General features: G+C 44.2%; 1 protein-coding gene across 3 annotated transcripts in view; it reads left to right on the forward strand.

Moving 5' to 3' along the window:
• EPAS1 (endothelial PAS domain protein 1) overlaps positions 1 to 16,898 on the forward strand; it is a 135,438-nt gene that overhangs the window by 97,062 nt on the left and 21,478 nt on the right. For all 3 annotated transcript variants that reach the window (XM_083605006.1, XM_083605007.1, XM_083605008.1), the window contains one exon: positions 12,739 to 12,845. In XM_083605006.1, coding sequence (XP_083461132.1) covers positions 12,739 to 12,845 — 107 coding nt within the window. The remainder of the gene's footprint in view (positions 1 to 12,738; positions 12,846 to 16,898) is intronic.

Genomic DNA, 16,898 nt, shown 5'->3' on the forward strand with positions numbered 1-16,898 from the left:
ATAAATCAACTAGCTTTGTGTGTTGTGTACTTTTGAGTGAGAGGGGGCTGTGGGGTGAGTCATTTACTGCTTTGTCTCAGCCAAGCAGCAAAATGCCCTGGCCGGCCTTGAGGATGCTTACAATATGGTAAAAGGAAGCTGCAGTCCTAATCTTAGGAGCATGTCACAGAATGGCACTGATTCTAAATTAATCTGGGAAATTATCAGATAAGGGTTGTATGAATGTAGCCTGGGTGGTGTTGGACATCGTCATCTCTCTACAGTGGTACCTCTGGATGCGAACGGGATCCGTTCCGGAGCCCCGTTCACATCCTAAGTAGAACGCACACCTGCGCATGCGCAGGTTGTGAGTTGCCGCTTCTGCGCATGCACGTGACGTCATTTTGAGTGTCTGCGCATGCGCATGCGGCGAAACCCGGAAGTAACGCGTTCAGTTACTTCCGGGTTGCTGCATTTAAACGCTCGACCTGAAGCACATTTAACCCGAGGTATGACTGCATTATTATGAATATGATTATGATTATTAGAATTTATATACCGCCCTATACCTGGAGGTCTCAGGGTGGTTCACAGAATAAAATCAAGATATAAAACCACAAAATACCTAATAAAAATAAAAACAACCCAATAGTCCCCCCCCAAAAAAACACATTTTAAAAGGGCATAGGATATAAATCAGATCAACCAAAGGCCAGACGAACCTCCCTGGGGAGAGCATTCCACAGATAATAATAATAATAATAATAATAATAATAATAATAATAATAATAATAATAAATTTTATTTATATCCCGCCCTCCCCAGCCGAAGCCAGGCTCAGGGCGGCTAACAACATTCAAATAATCAAACAATCAAATAAAACAACATTCTAAAAATATTTCACTATAAAAATTAATTAAAATCAAGTTGATGGCAACCATTAAGCAAAACTCTGTGCAGGTTACCAAAGGAGGGAGTCAGGCTGCGCCCTGACCAAAGGCCTGGTGGAACAACTCTGTCTTGCAGGCCCTGCGGAAAGATGTCAGGTCCCGCAGGGCCCTAGTCTCTTGTGACAGAGCGTTCCACCAGATTGGAGCCGCAGCCGAGAAGGCCCTGGCTCTAGTTGAGGCCAGCCTAACCTCTCTGAGGCCTGGGACCTTCAGGATGTTTTTATTTGCAGACCGTAGGTTTCTTTGTGGGGCATACCAGGAGAGGCGGTCCCGTAGGTACGAGGGTCCCAGGCCGTATAGGGCTTTAAAGGTTAAAACCAGTACCTTAAACCTGATCCTGTACTCCACCGGGAGCCAGTGCAGCTGATATAGCACCGGATGAATGTGGTCTCGCAGCGAAGACCCCATAAGGAGTCTCGCCGCGGCATTCTGCACCCGCTGGAGTTTCTGGGTCAGTCTCAAGGGCAGCCCCACGTAGAGCGAGTTACAATAATCCAGTCTGGAGGTGACCGTCGCATGGATCACAGTGGCTAGGTCAGGGCGAGAGAGATAAGGGGCCAACTGCTTAGCTTGGCGGAGATGAAAAAATGCCGCCTTTGTTATAGCTGTAATCTGCAGAGCCACTGCAGAGAAGACTTGTTCTTGTGGTGCCACCCTCCGAACCTCTCAAGGAGGAGACACACAGAGAAGGGCCTCAAAAGATAAGCTCAGGGTCCAGGTAGGTTCATGGGGAAAGAGGCGGTCCTTTCGGTATATCTCAACCTTAGTTAGCATAAGAAGCTCAGTCAGTAGAGTGTGAGACTTCATCACAGGGTTGTGGGTTTTGTGCCCCATGTTCTGCAAAAAATTCCTGCATTGCAGGGGGGTGGGTGACCTTTGTGGTCTTCTTGAATTATACAATTCTATGTTAAGAAGAGGCTACTGCACCGGGCCAAGGGCCCATCTCGTCCAGCATCCTGTTCCCACAGTGGCCACCCAGATGCCTGTGGGAAACCAACATCAGGATTCGAACACAGGAGCCCACTCCCCTGCTGTGGCTTCCAGCAACTGGTATTCAGAAGCTTTTCTGCCTCTGACTGCAGAAGCAGAGGATAGCCATTTGGGCTAGTAGCCATCAATAGCTCTCTTGTCCATGGGATTTGTCTAATCTCCTTTTAAAGCCATCCAAGTTGGGGGACATCACTGCCTCCTGTGGGAACAAGTTTCATCGTTTTACTAATTTTATGAACGTCTGTCATGGCATCTCTGACTTGCCTTTTCTCTAAACCCCAAATTCCCAAACGCTGCAGCCTTTCCTCCTCAGGGGAGTCGCTCCATACACTTGAGAGCCAGTGTGATGTAGTTGTTAAGAGCAGTAGTCTCATAATCTGGGGAACCGGGTTCACGTCTCTGCTCCTCCACATGCAGCTGCTGGGTGACCTTGGGCTAGTCACACTTCTTTGAAGTCTCTCAGCCTCACTCACCTCACAGAGTGTTTGTTGGAGGAAGGGAAAGGAGAATGTTAGCCGCTTTGAGACTCCTTAGGGTAGTGATAAAGTAGGATATCAAATCCAAACTCTTCTTCTTCTACTTGTGCTGGGAATCACAAGTGCGACCGTGCTGAGGTCCTGCTCGCAGGCTTCCCATGGACAGCAGGTTGGCTACTGGCAGAACAGGACGCTGGGCTAGATGGGTTATTGGCCTGGTTATTGGCCAGGCGGGATATCAAATCCAAACTCCTCCTCCTCCTCCTCCTCCTCCTCCTCCTCTTCTTCTTCTTCTTCTTCTTCTTCTTCTTCTTCTTCTTCTTCATTGTTCTGGGGGTCCCCCTTTTTCTGAACCTTTTCCAGCCACTGACAGGGAGGGTGGTTGATGAGGACATAGTAATAATAATAATAATAGTAATAATAATAATAATAATAATAATAATAATAATAATAATAATAATTTATTATTTATACCCCGCCCATCCGGCTGGATTTCCCCAGCCACTCTGGGCGGCTTCCAACAGAATATTAAAATACCATAATGCATCAAACTTTAAAAGCTTCCCTAAACAGGCCTGCCTTCAGATGTCGTCCAAAAGTCTGGTAGTTGTTGTTCTCTTTGATATCTGGTGGGAGGGCCTTCCACCAGGTGGGTGCCACTACTGAGAAGGCCCTCTGCCTGGTTCCCTGTAACTTGGCTTCTTGCAGTGAGGGAACCACCAGAAGGCCCTCAGCGCTGGACCTCAGTGTCCGGGCAGAACGATGGGGGTGGAGATACTCCTTCAGGTATACTGGACTGAGGCCGTCGAGGATAAAATGGGAGGTCCCTGTTTGCACTGCCGCAGGCTCTTTGGAGGAAATGCGAGGGGGCAAACAAGCCTTCATCCTAAACTGAAGCAGAACCCCCTAAATCCAGCGGGGCAGTTCTGGTAAGCTTGCTTAGGGTTGCAGCCTGGCAGCAGGAGTTGAAAAGAGCAACCCGCCCAATCTGAATGGTCACCAAGAGGGGAAAGGATATGGGCCAGCCAGATAAGTGTTTTCCTCCTGCGGAAATGCCCTGGCAGGCACTCCCAGATCAGGAAGAGGTGACGAAGAACAGGGAGTGATGCAAAATCCTCAAAGTCCCTTTATTAAACAACGTCAGCAATGGATATTTGTCCCCAAAGCCTCGTGGTTTGTCAGGCAGTGCTGGGAAATACGCTTTCGTTGCCATTGTGCAACGCTCAGGTTTTCCCACTTGCTTTCCCATAAGCTAGGATGCCCCGTTTTCAAACCCAGTGCTAAAACTGCTTCTGCTGCAAATACAATTAATAAATCCTTCAAGATTAATGAACTCTGCAGCTGACCAGCACTTCCTCCTTAAAGCAGAAATAATCCTTCCCCCTAACCTGCGATGTAGGGTTGCTGTATTTCAAGAAGTTGTTGAGCTTTTTTTAGGGGGATTTCACCCAAAAAAGGCAAAGAGCGATCCTCAAAACACACACTTCCTGGTTCTTTTGGCAAAAACCCAGACATTTCTCACCATGAAAGTGAGAACTACTGGAAGCATTTGGAATGCAGCAGTTAGTAAGTCTCTTTCGTCAGACATTTAAACTGAAGTTAATGTTAAATCCAACTTTAAAAGCAAATACTAGACCAGGTCCACAATGTTATTTTTCTGATTTTGGTTTAGTGAGAGCCAAACTAAGGCAGAACATCATAGGAATCAGAATCAGACCGTTTGTCCCTCGAAGCACAGCATTTGTCAGACTGACCGGCTCCATCCCTCTAGGGTTTCAGACTTTTCCTGCCATACCTAGAGATGCCACAGATTCAACCTGTGACCTTCTGCATACAAAGCACTGAGCTGTGGTCCTTCCTCAGCAGGCACTCCTGCTGGCAACTTTTAAGACCCCTGATTTCTTGTACTTCTGCAAACCATGGGGTTTCACAAGCTGTGGGAGGTTCCCTCTTCCGCATGGGTGCTGCCCATGTTTTGCCCAGATAAGGATTTGCATTCTGAGAATGAGCTTGCTATTAGTATAAACTGTTGACTATGTGTGCCAGACAAACAGCGAACAGTCTGAGGTTGCAAAGCATGTGCATAAAGGTAAAGGTAAAGGGACCCCTGACCATTAGGTCCAGTCGTGACCGACTCTGGGGTTGCGGCGCTCATCTCGCTTTATTGGCCGAGGGAGCCGGTGTACAGCTTCCGAGTCATGTGGCCAGCATGACTAAGCCACTTCTGGCGAACCAGAGCAGCGCACAGAAACGCCATTCACCTTCCCGCTGCAGGGGTACCTATTTATCTACTTGCACTTTGACGTGCTTTTGAACTGCTAGGTTGGCAGGAGCAGGGACCGAGCAATGGGAGCTCACCCCGTCACAGGGATTCGAACTGCCGACCTTCTGATCGGCAAGCCCTAGGCTCTGTGGTTTAACCCACAGCGCCACACATGTCCCTGGTGATCAACCGATTGCAGGGGCTTGCAAAGCGCTGTGCAGAGGGCTTTGTATATATGGCATCAGACACAGGGCAGGAGGGCATGACTTGGCCCACATGGCCTTGCAAACTAAATGGGTGGCCCTGGCAGACTTAATTAGGTTCTTGACCGCTGGTATATACAGAATAGGCAGCATGCAACAGATTAGCTGCTGTGATGCTCCCCTGACCATGTGGCAACTCACCCATGAGTTGGAGTCATTCAAGGGGGAAAGCTTTCCCAAGGGAAAACTATATCAGATTTCAGCTTACAGGCCATGTTATGCTTGTTTGTTGCTTACCTACATATTAGTCCATTGCTTGAAGGATAGCAGGTTGCCTAACACATCTAACACGACTTTCTCTCTCTAATTAGCAGCTACGTGCGTTTTTGAAATATAGATGTTGTTAGAAAAATGCAACAAGTTCCTGCAGGAGCAGTGGCTAAAACCACATTAAAAACAACAACTGGTTATTCCATTCCACTATTTGTAAAAACTGTTTGATTCCACTATTTGTTTGAACTGGGGCCATCTTCAGAACTAAGTTCATGTTCCTGTGTGTTTGTGAGATGGAAATAAACTTACGTGTGGGTTCAGTTCTGTTACTTTTTTGTAAGTTAACAGGACTGGGGTACCATTAAGGAGAGTGAGGAAGTCATCTCCAGCAACAGATGCAAGATGTTGGGAGAATTGTGTGTGTGCCTTGGGGGCCTGACCTGCATGCCATAAACTAGCCTGCTGTCCTCAGGGATGTAAGAAAGCAGTGATTTCCATTCTGGCCTGCGTTTGTCACAATCAGCACCGTTTCCCTTCCACTGCAGTTCTGTTTCCACCAAATACCATATTATTCATCTCGCTGCCTGCTGCTGAACGCAAGCTGAACTTGCACATATCTTACACAACTATCTATGCAAAATAATGTAAAAAAGGTCATTAATTGCACATCACTTGTGAACTTTAAAAAAAACACCGCCACAACAGTGATGTGAACAAATACCAATCATATTTGCATGATCGATTTCCATAAGAACATAAGAAGACCCCCCCTGCTGGATCAGGCCCATCTAGTCCAATATCCTGTTCTCACAGTGGCCAACTGGATACCTGTGGGAAACCCAGAAGTGGGACCTGAGGACAAGAGTGCTCTTCCTCCCTGTGGTTTCCAGCAGCTGCTAATTTCTGGTAATTCCATTCCTGGCCACAGGTGAACACACAAAACTGTAGCAGTTTCCACTTCCTTTTCCATTTCCACTGAAATTTTCAGACATTCCTACATCAGACGCAGCAGAAGATGCTGTCTGCTTGAACTGTAGGTCCAATTTGTTTCTTTATGTGGTATGGGGAAGGTTGGAGAACTGGCTTTGTCCTCATGCGACAAAATGTCTTATGCAGGCCCTGGAACTGGATATGTCAGGTATTGTGTGAGAGCGAGCTTTAAACCAGTGTTTTGGTTGTGGAGAAGGTTTCTTTCATAGGGACATATCAGTAGCTTTATCCTTAGCTAAGCCATATAGCCCAGTACAGTGGAACCTCGGAAGTCGAATGGAATCTGTTCCAGAAGTCCATTTGACTTCCAAAATGTTCAGAAACCAAGGCACAGCTTCCAATTGGCTGCAGGAAGCTCCTGCAGCCAATCGGAAGCCGTGTCGGACATTCAGGTTCCAAAGAATGTTCGCAAACCGGAACACTCACTTCCGGGTTTGCAGCGTTCGGGAGCCAAAATGTTCGACTCGCAAGGCATTCAAGGTACGACTGTATTGTGTAAAGTGTGGCATCCACTATCCTCAGTCTCAGAGATAAATCTTCCCCATCCTCTGCTGTACCAAATCTTTCAACTTATGCAAGAGGTGGGCTATTAGACTACATTGGGGTGGCAGAGAAATTAATAATAATAATAATAATAATAATAATAATAATAATAATAATAATAATAAATTTTATTTATATCCCGCCCTCCCCAGCCGAAGCCGGGCTCAGGGTGGCTAACAACAGTAAAATAGTGCAACATTATAAAAACATTATAAAAATTAATTAAAATCAAAATTGATGGCAACCATAAACTAAAGTTTTGTAAAGATTGCCAAAGGAGGGAGTCAGGCTGCACCCTGACCAAAGGCCTGGTGGAACAGCTCTGTCTTGCAGGCCCTGCGGAAAGATGTCAAGTCCTGCAGGGTCCTTGTCTCTTGTGACAGAGCGTTTCACCAGATCGGAGCCACAGCCGAAAAAGCCCTGGCTCTAGTTGAGGCCAGCCTAACCTCTCTGTGGCCTGGGACCTTCAAGATGTTTTTATTTGAAGACCGTAAGTTCCTCTGTGGGGCATACCAGGAGAGGCGGTCCCGTAGGTACGAGGGTCCTAGGCCGTATAGGGCTTTGAAGTTTAAAACCAGCACCTTAAACCTGATCCTGTACTCCACCGGGAGCCAGTGCAGCTGGTATAGCACCGGATGAATGTGATCTCGCAGCGAAGACCCCGTAAGGAGTCTTGCTGCGGCATTCTGCACTCGCTGGAGTTTCTGGGTCAGTCTCAAGGGCAGCCCCACGTAGAGCGAGTTACAATAATCCAGTCTGGAGGTGACCGTCGCGTGGATCACAGTGGCTAGGTCAGGGCGAGAGAGGTAAGGAGCCAACTGCTTAGCTTGGCGGAGATGAAAAAATGCCGCCTTTGTTATAGCTGCAATCTGCGCCTCCATGGAGAGGGAGGTATCGAAGATTACCTCCCTCCCTTATCGAAGATCGAAGAAATTCCCACTTGTGCCCACTTGACTGCTTGGATCAGTGGAATTGGCGTAGCTACAGGTGCCACATAATACCCATTCTGCAATTGTAAAAATCTAATCATTTAGTATGGCAGCATCTGCACTTTGGAACTCCCTGCCGATTGAAACCAAGCAGGTGTCATCACTGCATTCTTTTCGGCACCTGCTAAAAACATTCTTGATGAAATAAGCTTACGCAGGCACTTAGAGGTAATTTTAATCTACTTTCGCATCTTAACTTTTGCATGTCTTAAAGCAGGGCTGTGAATTTTTCTTTGATTTTTCTTGTTTTATCCTTCCATAAACCACTTTGAGGTTTTCTTTACAACCAAGCAGTGGTATAAATTTTATGAAAAACATAAAACAAATAAGTAAATTTGATTTTGTCCACATTTAAAGGTGAACCTACTTAATGCTCACTTTCCGGAACAATACACAACCTGAAGTATAGTCATCCTTTGAAATTCACACATCTTTGAATTTTGCAATGCTGTTCTCCAGATTTGTCAGACTCGCTTGTTCCTAGACTAGGCAGCCCATATTTAGGATACAGTTAGGCAGAGTTAGGTGATGCCTGCACACATGTACATTTTAAAGGTATACGGAAAGAGGGGGTTAACTTGATGACAAGCTGCCATTTTTGATGGCAGTCCCGTGTTTACTGCAACGTATAGTTCCATTGCAAAGCCAAATATAAACAGAGAGACTTCTGGACAAACTGTCTAACGTGCTGCAATGCTAAGAACATATGGACCTCAATACATAATTTCTGGTCTTATCTATGCCTGACACGTGTGCCACTTGAAAGGGACTTGGGCAAAGGGAGTGACATGACACTGGCTGGCCATTTAGCATCGCATCTGGTGCTTGGTGCCATCTGCAATTGGCTAATGCAATTTCCATGCCGGCAGTCTGCGTGCATTAAGGTTGCAGTTGTTGTTTTTTTGAAAAACCCTGATTCTGAACGTACTACAGGTTTGGAAACAAGCAGGATAGCTACCCACGAGGCGCTTTCTGCAGACTGTTGCCGGCAGCTCAGAAAGCCGAAAATAAAACTCATTTCATGAATACAGGTTTCAGGAGTGGAGGGAGTGAAGAACCAAATGCATATTTCGCTTTACAAAAATTGGCAGGGTCATGTGTGTTATTAAGGCAGTTCTGCTAAAAGCTTATCGGCATATGGATGGTTTATCCAGTTTTCAAAAGTAGCTGTTTTAAAAACCTTAATCCCTGGATAATATTTCAATCTCGTATAGGTCAGGTTTAGAATTTCCCTGCTTTCCTCATTACCTGCTGTTTTAAGAGAATAAACACTGTTCCCTTGACATTTAGCATCTAAATAGCTGTTTGCAAGGCTGCGTGCCTACCTCTTAGTAGGCCTCAGTGAAAAGGCAACAGAACACCTCTTTCCCTAATGCATGAGACCTTGTAATCCAAGATTACATCTGATCCAGCTGAACATGACATTTTCGCAGGACACATGTACCGCAAGAGGTAATTCTGGGGTGTGAACTTTTCGAGGTTGATGTTGCATTGAGGAAGTAAAGCACAGATTGAAAGAAAAGTAATGAATTAAAAACGCACTGGTTCGGCATGGCAGGGACAGTCAGTAGTAAGTGCTTAATGTTGTATTTAAGTTGCAGAGAAAAATGAAGGAAGTTCAGCATTCCGTCTTGACACTTTCCTGCTCAAAAGCTCAAAATCGGTACAGTTATTCTAGTATTTAGGATGCAGTTATCCTAGCCACCTACTGCTTGGTTAGTACATCATCAGCAACTACTATTCTACTCATTCTAGAATGGGTTTACCGATATAGTACACCCCTGATGCAGACTGATTTTATAGCTCTAACCACTTTTTACTTAGAGACGATTGTAGCTAAGTGTTATAGAAATCGTTTATTATTTTATTAAGATAATTTCATTTATAAAAAGATAGAGAGGGGGGAAAAGAAAGTGAGAATGGAAAAAGAAAAGAAAAAATATTGTTACATCACCATCATGAATGTACAGTATTTTGTTATTATCCTAATTCCGATATAATTGTCAGTAACCAAATATATTATGTGTAAACTCATTCCAAATACCATTGTATTTATACAAAGAAAAAGTCTGCGCCTATAAGCTGCTTAATTAAATCGCTTAAATAAATAGAATAAAATATTTTCGTTGGTGCCAATGTGGGGGTTTTCTCCCGCTGCTTCGGATGAGGGAAGTTCCTCAAGACCCATCATTCACCTTCCCCTGGTTTAGCCAGCCAGTTGAGGCCGTTCCCCAGGGTGTGGCCACTGTCGCATGCTGACAGCTTCTAGGGGCCACAGGTGAGAGCTGAGCGAGGCCCAGATGGAACACAACGGGTCCCCCACCAGAGGTACTATCCCTGCCCTAGACTGTGGGGACAAGAGCAGTTAATGAAGACAGGGTTTGGAACTTCCTCCTGTCTCCTACTCATGGGGAACAGGCTTATGCTGAGCTAGATCCATCTAGCTCAATGCTGCCTACACCACCTTTCCTGAACCTGGTACCCTCCAGAAGTTCTGGACTCCAGCTCCCGTCAGCCCCTGGCCAACATGGCCAAGGGTCAGGGATGATGGGAGTCGAGGTCCTAAATATTTTGAGAACACCTGGCTTGGGAATGTTGGCTTACACACACTCTGCGGTTTCATACAGGAGACTCTCTCAGCCTTGCATGGAGAGACCAAGGATTGGACCTGGGAACTTCTACATGCAAAGCTTATTCTCCACCATTGAGCTATGGTGCTGCCCTCCTAAGTTTAAGCTGGGGGAGGAGATCTGTGTCCTGTTTCGGTCCTCCATCATCACAGATGTTAACCCCCGAGATGTGCTCTCAGATAATGTAATGCATTACAACGCATTTGGGGGCTCTTCTGACAGATGGGAGTCTGATTTCTTTTTCTTTTTGCTGACGCAAGTTCCAGCGTGCTCCGTGTCGTTTTTAAAAAAACAACACCACCCTGCGTGAAATGTGTGTGGGGTAGAAGAGCCTTCGCAGAAGTCAGGACCCTTGTGAGAATACAGTGTTACCATCATTAGTGATAATGGCAATTACGTGCTTGCAGGCAGACGAGGCTGTGTGCTTGTTCTGAGGTTGTATTTCCTGGCTTTGTAAGGTTAACGTCAACTGGGAGCAAAGTAGTTCAGAAGGTGGGGGCATGGTGTAGCCTTTTCATTCTGCCGATGTTCTTAAATACGTCCTCCAGTTTCGTTCTACAGATAGCTAGTGTACGGACTCTTGACTTAGATAGGATCAAAACTATACAAAATGTGAAAATGAAACAACAACAAAAACTGCACAAAATATAGCAAGGACATCCTGAAAAGTAGAGGAGGAGCAAAAGGTTTTTTAAAATAATTTTAATAGTAATGTACATCAATCATTCTGATACAGTATACATGCTACAATAGGGTCTTTTCTCTAATTACCTCTGTACACAACTGAAGTTTTCGAAGCCAAATCCTCACAGTGGCATTTATTTGTAACCTGGTACTTGTTTGTACATTGGTGACGCAAGGAATGGAGTCACTGTGTGAAAATCTTTGCCGAATTTATGCTACGAAACATTATTGCATAAGTACAGCAGCTGGGGGAAAGCCATCATTTAACGTATTGCCTAGCATTTGTTTGTTTAATATCCGCTTTAGTAACGGAAATACCAAAAGCAATGAGCTAACCCCTAACTATAAATTCCAATTTAGAGAGTCAAAACTAAAGAAATGATGGAAGTCCAAAGAGGAGCAAGAGTCAAAAGTTAATTGGTTCCCTCTCCGCTCCATTCCAATCTGCTCTATCAACAGAAATCAGAATCATGGGTTGCAGATAGCACAGTAGAGACACAACATTTCCTGGTGCCTTTACCATGGTTAAAAAGTGACAACCATTCTGTGAACTATGTGTTCCTTCCACCCTTGTTTGCAAATTCCTCTCTTCCTTATCTTTTTCAAGCTCACTCAGCTGTTTCATTATGTTTGCACAAAATGCCAGCATAGCAGGCTTGCCAAAGTTTGCAAACTCTGGTTAAATCTAACCATGGTTTAGAATGATGCAGGTGTCAAATGGTACCAGGGCTAACCTCAGCAGATTAGCTCTCTAAACAAGGAATCCCGATTCCTTACCTGTGACTGGAGACCAGCCTCTCTTTCACTCTAGATCTTAAGGCCTGATTTGCTAGCAAGGAACTGCTTGGAATTGGAAATATTATTTGCTGATCAAATACAAAGCTACACACTGATGTCGTCATTGTGTGGCACTGCTCTGGCGCTTCGGGCATTTTGTGTTCCTGCTGCTATGCTCAGCTTGTAAATATTGACAAATGATTCTTAAACTCTACTGAGAAGCATCTATCTTATACAAAACATGGAGTAGAATTTTGGCCATTTTATGCCTGCATGTGTTTGTATTATTCAAAACCTGATATCTGGATCTATGGGGAAGGCTTAAAGGTTATGTCCTGTGGTGTATGGTGATGGCTTATTCACACACACAGGTCAGCACTTGATGCTGCAGTCATCTGGCAATCAGTATGCATGTGTGATCAGGAATGTTTGTTTATTTTAGTGCAATAGTTAACGGGGACTTAACTGAAACTGTGTACTCTAGTAGAGGTAGTTACATTAAAACCTTGGACAAATATGCTTAGACAAATGTAGAAGCACCTGCAAATCCAGCAAAACAGAAAGTGGAGGAGGGGTGGACCAGGTATTTAAAGAGATGCTGAGCCCAGGTAGAAGTCCCATCTAGATATGTCCACGCTTGTGGATTTGCCTTTGATGCAGTGAGAAGATGCTGCTCTGATATGTTCTTAATGTTATGTTTTAGAGCAGCAATTGCCAAAACGACTACTTTTAGAGCTATCTTGTCGCAGCCAAATGCACCACTCAGTAGGAATGTAAGAAGCTATCCTATCCTAAATCAGGGCGTAAAAGGGAGAGAAAGATGAAATCACAAAGTTGCGTGAAAGAAGGTTTATTTGCCCCAGTGAAGCCGAAGTACACTTCTTCAGGGCAATACCAATAAAAACTTACAGGCTCAGAAGGCACGCTACTAAATGAAAAATGTTCGAAACCAAATATCTAATGAAAATGTTGGTTTGCTTGTTTCATGAAGGATCACTGAATTAGTTGGATACCATCCTGAGGAGCTTCTGGGCCGTTCTGCCTATGAATTCTACCATGCACTGGACTCTGAGAATATGACCAAAAGTCATCAGAACTGTGAGTCTCATTCTAAATCTGCATTTTCTCTTAGGAATGTGTGTTACTGAGCACATTGCAAAGCTGTGAGGTTGCATTTATTTGGCAGGAGCATGATTTGTATATTTATTTATTCAGTGGGCACATGAGCCTCTTCAGCTCACTTTCATACAAACACCGGCCTGGTAAGCGCCTCATGATAAGTCAAGCTATGGCTTATTGGGACCATGCAAGCATGCTCACTCCCAGAGAGGAGTTCACAGAAGTTCTTCTCCTCCCTGGTCCCTTTTAGCACAGTGTGCCAAAGGTTTGGCTCAGCATGTTGTTCAAAGCTGGGATCATCATTCAAATCTCTTCCCCTTAAGCATGATCTGTAAACATAGGACAAACTTGGGCTGCAGATCATGGTTAAGGGGCAGAGACCTTAGCCACAGTCCCAGGGTTTCTCTCCTCAAGGATGGGCGCTTATGCTTCAACGAAAAAGAATGCAAAAGAGGGCAGTGGTTTGCATAAAATCTGCATATGCTAAATTTATATGTGTAGATGCAGAATTGGAAATAATTTTAAATCATCGTTTAAATGGAAGTACTGTGCATCTCGCCATAATGGGGGAAGAGTGAGGCGATGAGGTGATCTGTGGGCCTGCTGAGTCTGCTGTCGAGGTTGCTGCTAAATTGATGGAAAATATCAAGCCACCATTTTCCCACCACAACTCTCCCTCCTTATGGTTCTTTACCTTTAAACCAGACAGCCGTTCAAACAGAGGACTGTCCTCTGTTAAGTAGGACACATGGTCACCCTAGTCAGTGTCATGAACTCTACTCATATTGATGCAGAGCAGATTCCAGCGTATAGTTGTTTTTTAAAAAAATAATTTTTATTAATTTTAACATATAAATTATAAAGTGTACCACAAAACTTGTCACTTATACAATCTTTTTAGACTTCCATCAGCGCCTCTGATGATCCACCGTTTTAACCACTTCTTATGCATTTCTAAACTTTATATTGCCTTTACATCTCTTAACAAATCATCCTTCCCCTTGTCCATTTTTGCAATAATTCCATTAATACTCCTCACAAAACCTCTTGCAAACCTACAAACGTCGTCTACTCTTCACAAATACTTTTCAGATAGTCCGTAAATTTACTCCAGTCTTCCGTGAATTTCTGGTCCTGCCGGTTTCAAATCCTTCCTGTTAGTTTATCTAGTTCTGCATAGTCCATTAGCTTCATCCTCCATTCCTCAATCGTTGGTAATTCTTCTTGCTTCCAGCATATAGTTAGCAGAGTAAAAACTTAAACACGTTGCAGGATCCCCCCCCCCCAAAAAAATACCAGAGGCAATTATATTTCATAAAGCAAAGCTTTACTGCTACTGAAGGCAAATGAGCATAATGGTTACAAATCCAATGAATTCAGGATTGGCATTGCCCATAAGAAACCCAGTTGCAGCAGACTTAACTTGCAATAACTTATAATAAGACTAAAACCTTAACACTAAGGTGTTAAGATGCAGAACACTACACCGGACGGAAAGAGAGACAGAGAGTGAAACCCAGGTGCTTCTGGCCTTACTATTATAGTCAGCATGACCTAGACCGAAAAAGATAACAGAACCAGCTGTACTCAGTTTCTCTGAGGGAATAACCCAAACATCATGAACCTTCTGCTTGTTTCTTTCACACAGACAAGCTTCCAGAACCCTCTTGGATTAATTAGAATAGGAAGGATCTCTGCACATCAGATCAATACTTTCTGTACTATGAAATGCAAACTGACAGTCTCCGCACCACTGCAAAAGATTCCTTAGTTGGTGATGGCATGTTGTTGCACTGGGAGAAATTTGTGTGGGGAGCCAATCCATAGGGCAAGATGCTACACTTGAACGGCAATTTTATTACTAAGGATATGTTAATTCATTTGGTCATATAGGTATTCTCACATGCATGCACTCATCCGATAACTGAGGATAGCAATTTATGCATCTGATGAAGTAGGTCGTGGTTCACACACAATAGTATGCTGCAATTGATCGTCCACAAAGGGTTTTTTTTATGTTTGTTTCCTTCATACTTTGGGAACTCAGTTTTGCTGGGTCAGGAAATACCTTGTGTGTGCTACCCTAAGCTCTTTGGAGAAAGAATGAGGACCACTCAATAATAAATGCTAGCAAGTAGCAGTTGAAAGGTACTTTCCCTTCCTGCAGTTCCTCTAGAATTTGGAGCTCCTTCCCAGCCAAAGAAGCAAGAAAGGGTCAGGAAACAGGTGAGAGAGGAAGGCAGGTGAGGAACTGGAAAAGGGCTGTAGCTCAGTGACAGAGTACATGTTTCAATGCAAAAGGATATGAGTTTGGTCCCTGGTGTCCCACCAGCAGAAGCTCTTTCCTGAAGCCAGGAGAACAGCAGCCACTCAATGTAGACAATACTGAATTAAATGAACTCATGGGCTCAGTACAAAGCAGCTTCCTGTGTTCCTATGAATTCAGCTGTGAGTGGCAGACAGCCTGTCGGATCTTGAAGCCACCTTTTATTGACAGGTGTGGAGGAAAGTGATGGAGACCCCTGCAAGGGATGGCTATCTGGGAGGACTCAGGGATTTTCATGAGGCCCCATAAAGCACTGGCAGCCCCAGTTCTCAGTCAGGATTGCCAACATTTCACGTGGCCACATTAAAATACTTGGTGTAACACGTCAAATCAGCTAGATCCTCTGATTGCCTTCCTGCCATTACACTTCCATATTCAGAGCAACAAGTAAATTGAATGTATACACACATTCACTTACAAATCTCACGAACTGAGACAAAGTTGTAGGTCTATTTTCACTCCTGTTTGCCTCCTTAGTTCCTTTTCTATTGTTTGCCACTGTAACATGCTGCACAATGCCTAAAAATAGATGTAATCGCTTTGTAGCTATGTATTGTCACCCTGCAGAATGGCCTCATGCCAGGGAGCCCATGTTCTGATTCCATGCAGACATTTTCTTCTGTAACAACTTAACACTAAAGAACAATCTGGTTTTGGTAAGCTTGGCAGAGAATAGTCAGGACTTAGCTGTTTTCTACAAAAGATCTAGTATGTTGGCTACCTGACATCTCTTGGAAAAGGAATTCTAAGTCCGCTTTTTTCACTCATCTCCAGCAAGAAACGAAATGTGTAACTCTCGAAGTGTTCACATGAAGAAAGCCAGACTATTTTGGGTATTCCTGGAACATGAATTCTCTTTATCACAACTTGTACAGCATTGGGGGAAGGAGTGCAGAGTTAGCCTAACTATTTGTGAGCCTTAGCCTGCAGTTCTTTGAGATTGTATTTCTGTTGCAGATTTTCCTTCATACAAGTAATGTCCAACACCTCTCACCTTAAGAGTTTTGTACTTTAGCCTCAAACAATAGGATATCTACTCCAGTTCTGCTTCCCAAGTTACCCAAGTTTTCATTTCCCTAATAGCCTGGTCCTTTTGTTTTTATATGAGCAAAGGAGAAGAGCCCATGTTTGCAAGGTTGCGTTCCTTTAAGTCTCAGGAGTGGCACATAGTTCCTGTGAAAAGCCTGGGGAACATTCTTTGTGGGCATTGCCTACCAGTATTCCCAGGAACAAGCATAAATCTCTTCAATCTAGAGCTTCCTTTCTGGGAAATCTGACATGCAGTTTTTGAGCTGGCCGCTGTTCCTGTCACACATGGTCCTGGTAACTGCTGTGGGATCATCTTCTGATGGCGAAGAGCCTTGAATGTGCTCTCACATATGAATGGAGGCTTCTCACCCTGTAAACACAATATACAGTTCCGACTCCAAAGGGCAATGGATTTAAAGGAATGTCGACAGGCTCATGTTCCCCATTACGGTAAAGCAGTGCCATCTAGCTAATACAGCACAACTCCAAGGAAGGAGCAATTTCTATAAGCGAATTCTGAATAAACTTTTTCCCCTTCAAAGGGGATGTAAGTTCTTTGAGCTACTGCTAATTATGATCCAGAATAAATGAATAGGTTGTTTTCCAAACGTGCCTTGCTCTTTTCTCTTCCTTTGCAATTTTGCTATTAGGGTCCAGGTTTTTCTAATAATTTGGCT

The sequence above is a fragment of the Podarcis filfolensis genome, assembly GCF_964270895.1.
Source record: "Podarcis filfolensis genome assembly, chromosome: 3".
NCBI classification, from domain to species: domain Eukaryota; kingdom Metazoa; phylum Chordata; class Lepidosauria; order Squamata; family Lacertidae; genus Podarcis; species Podarcis filfolensis.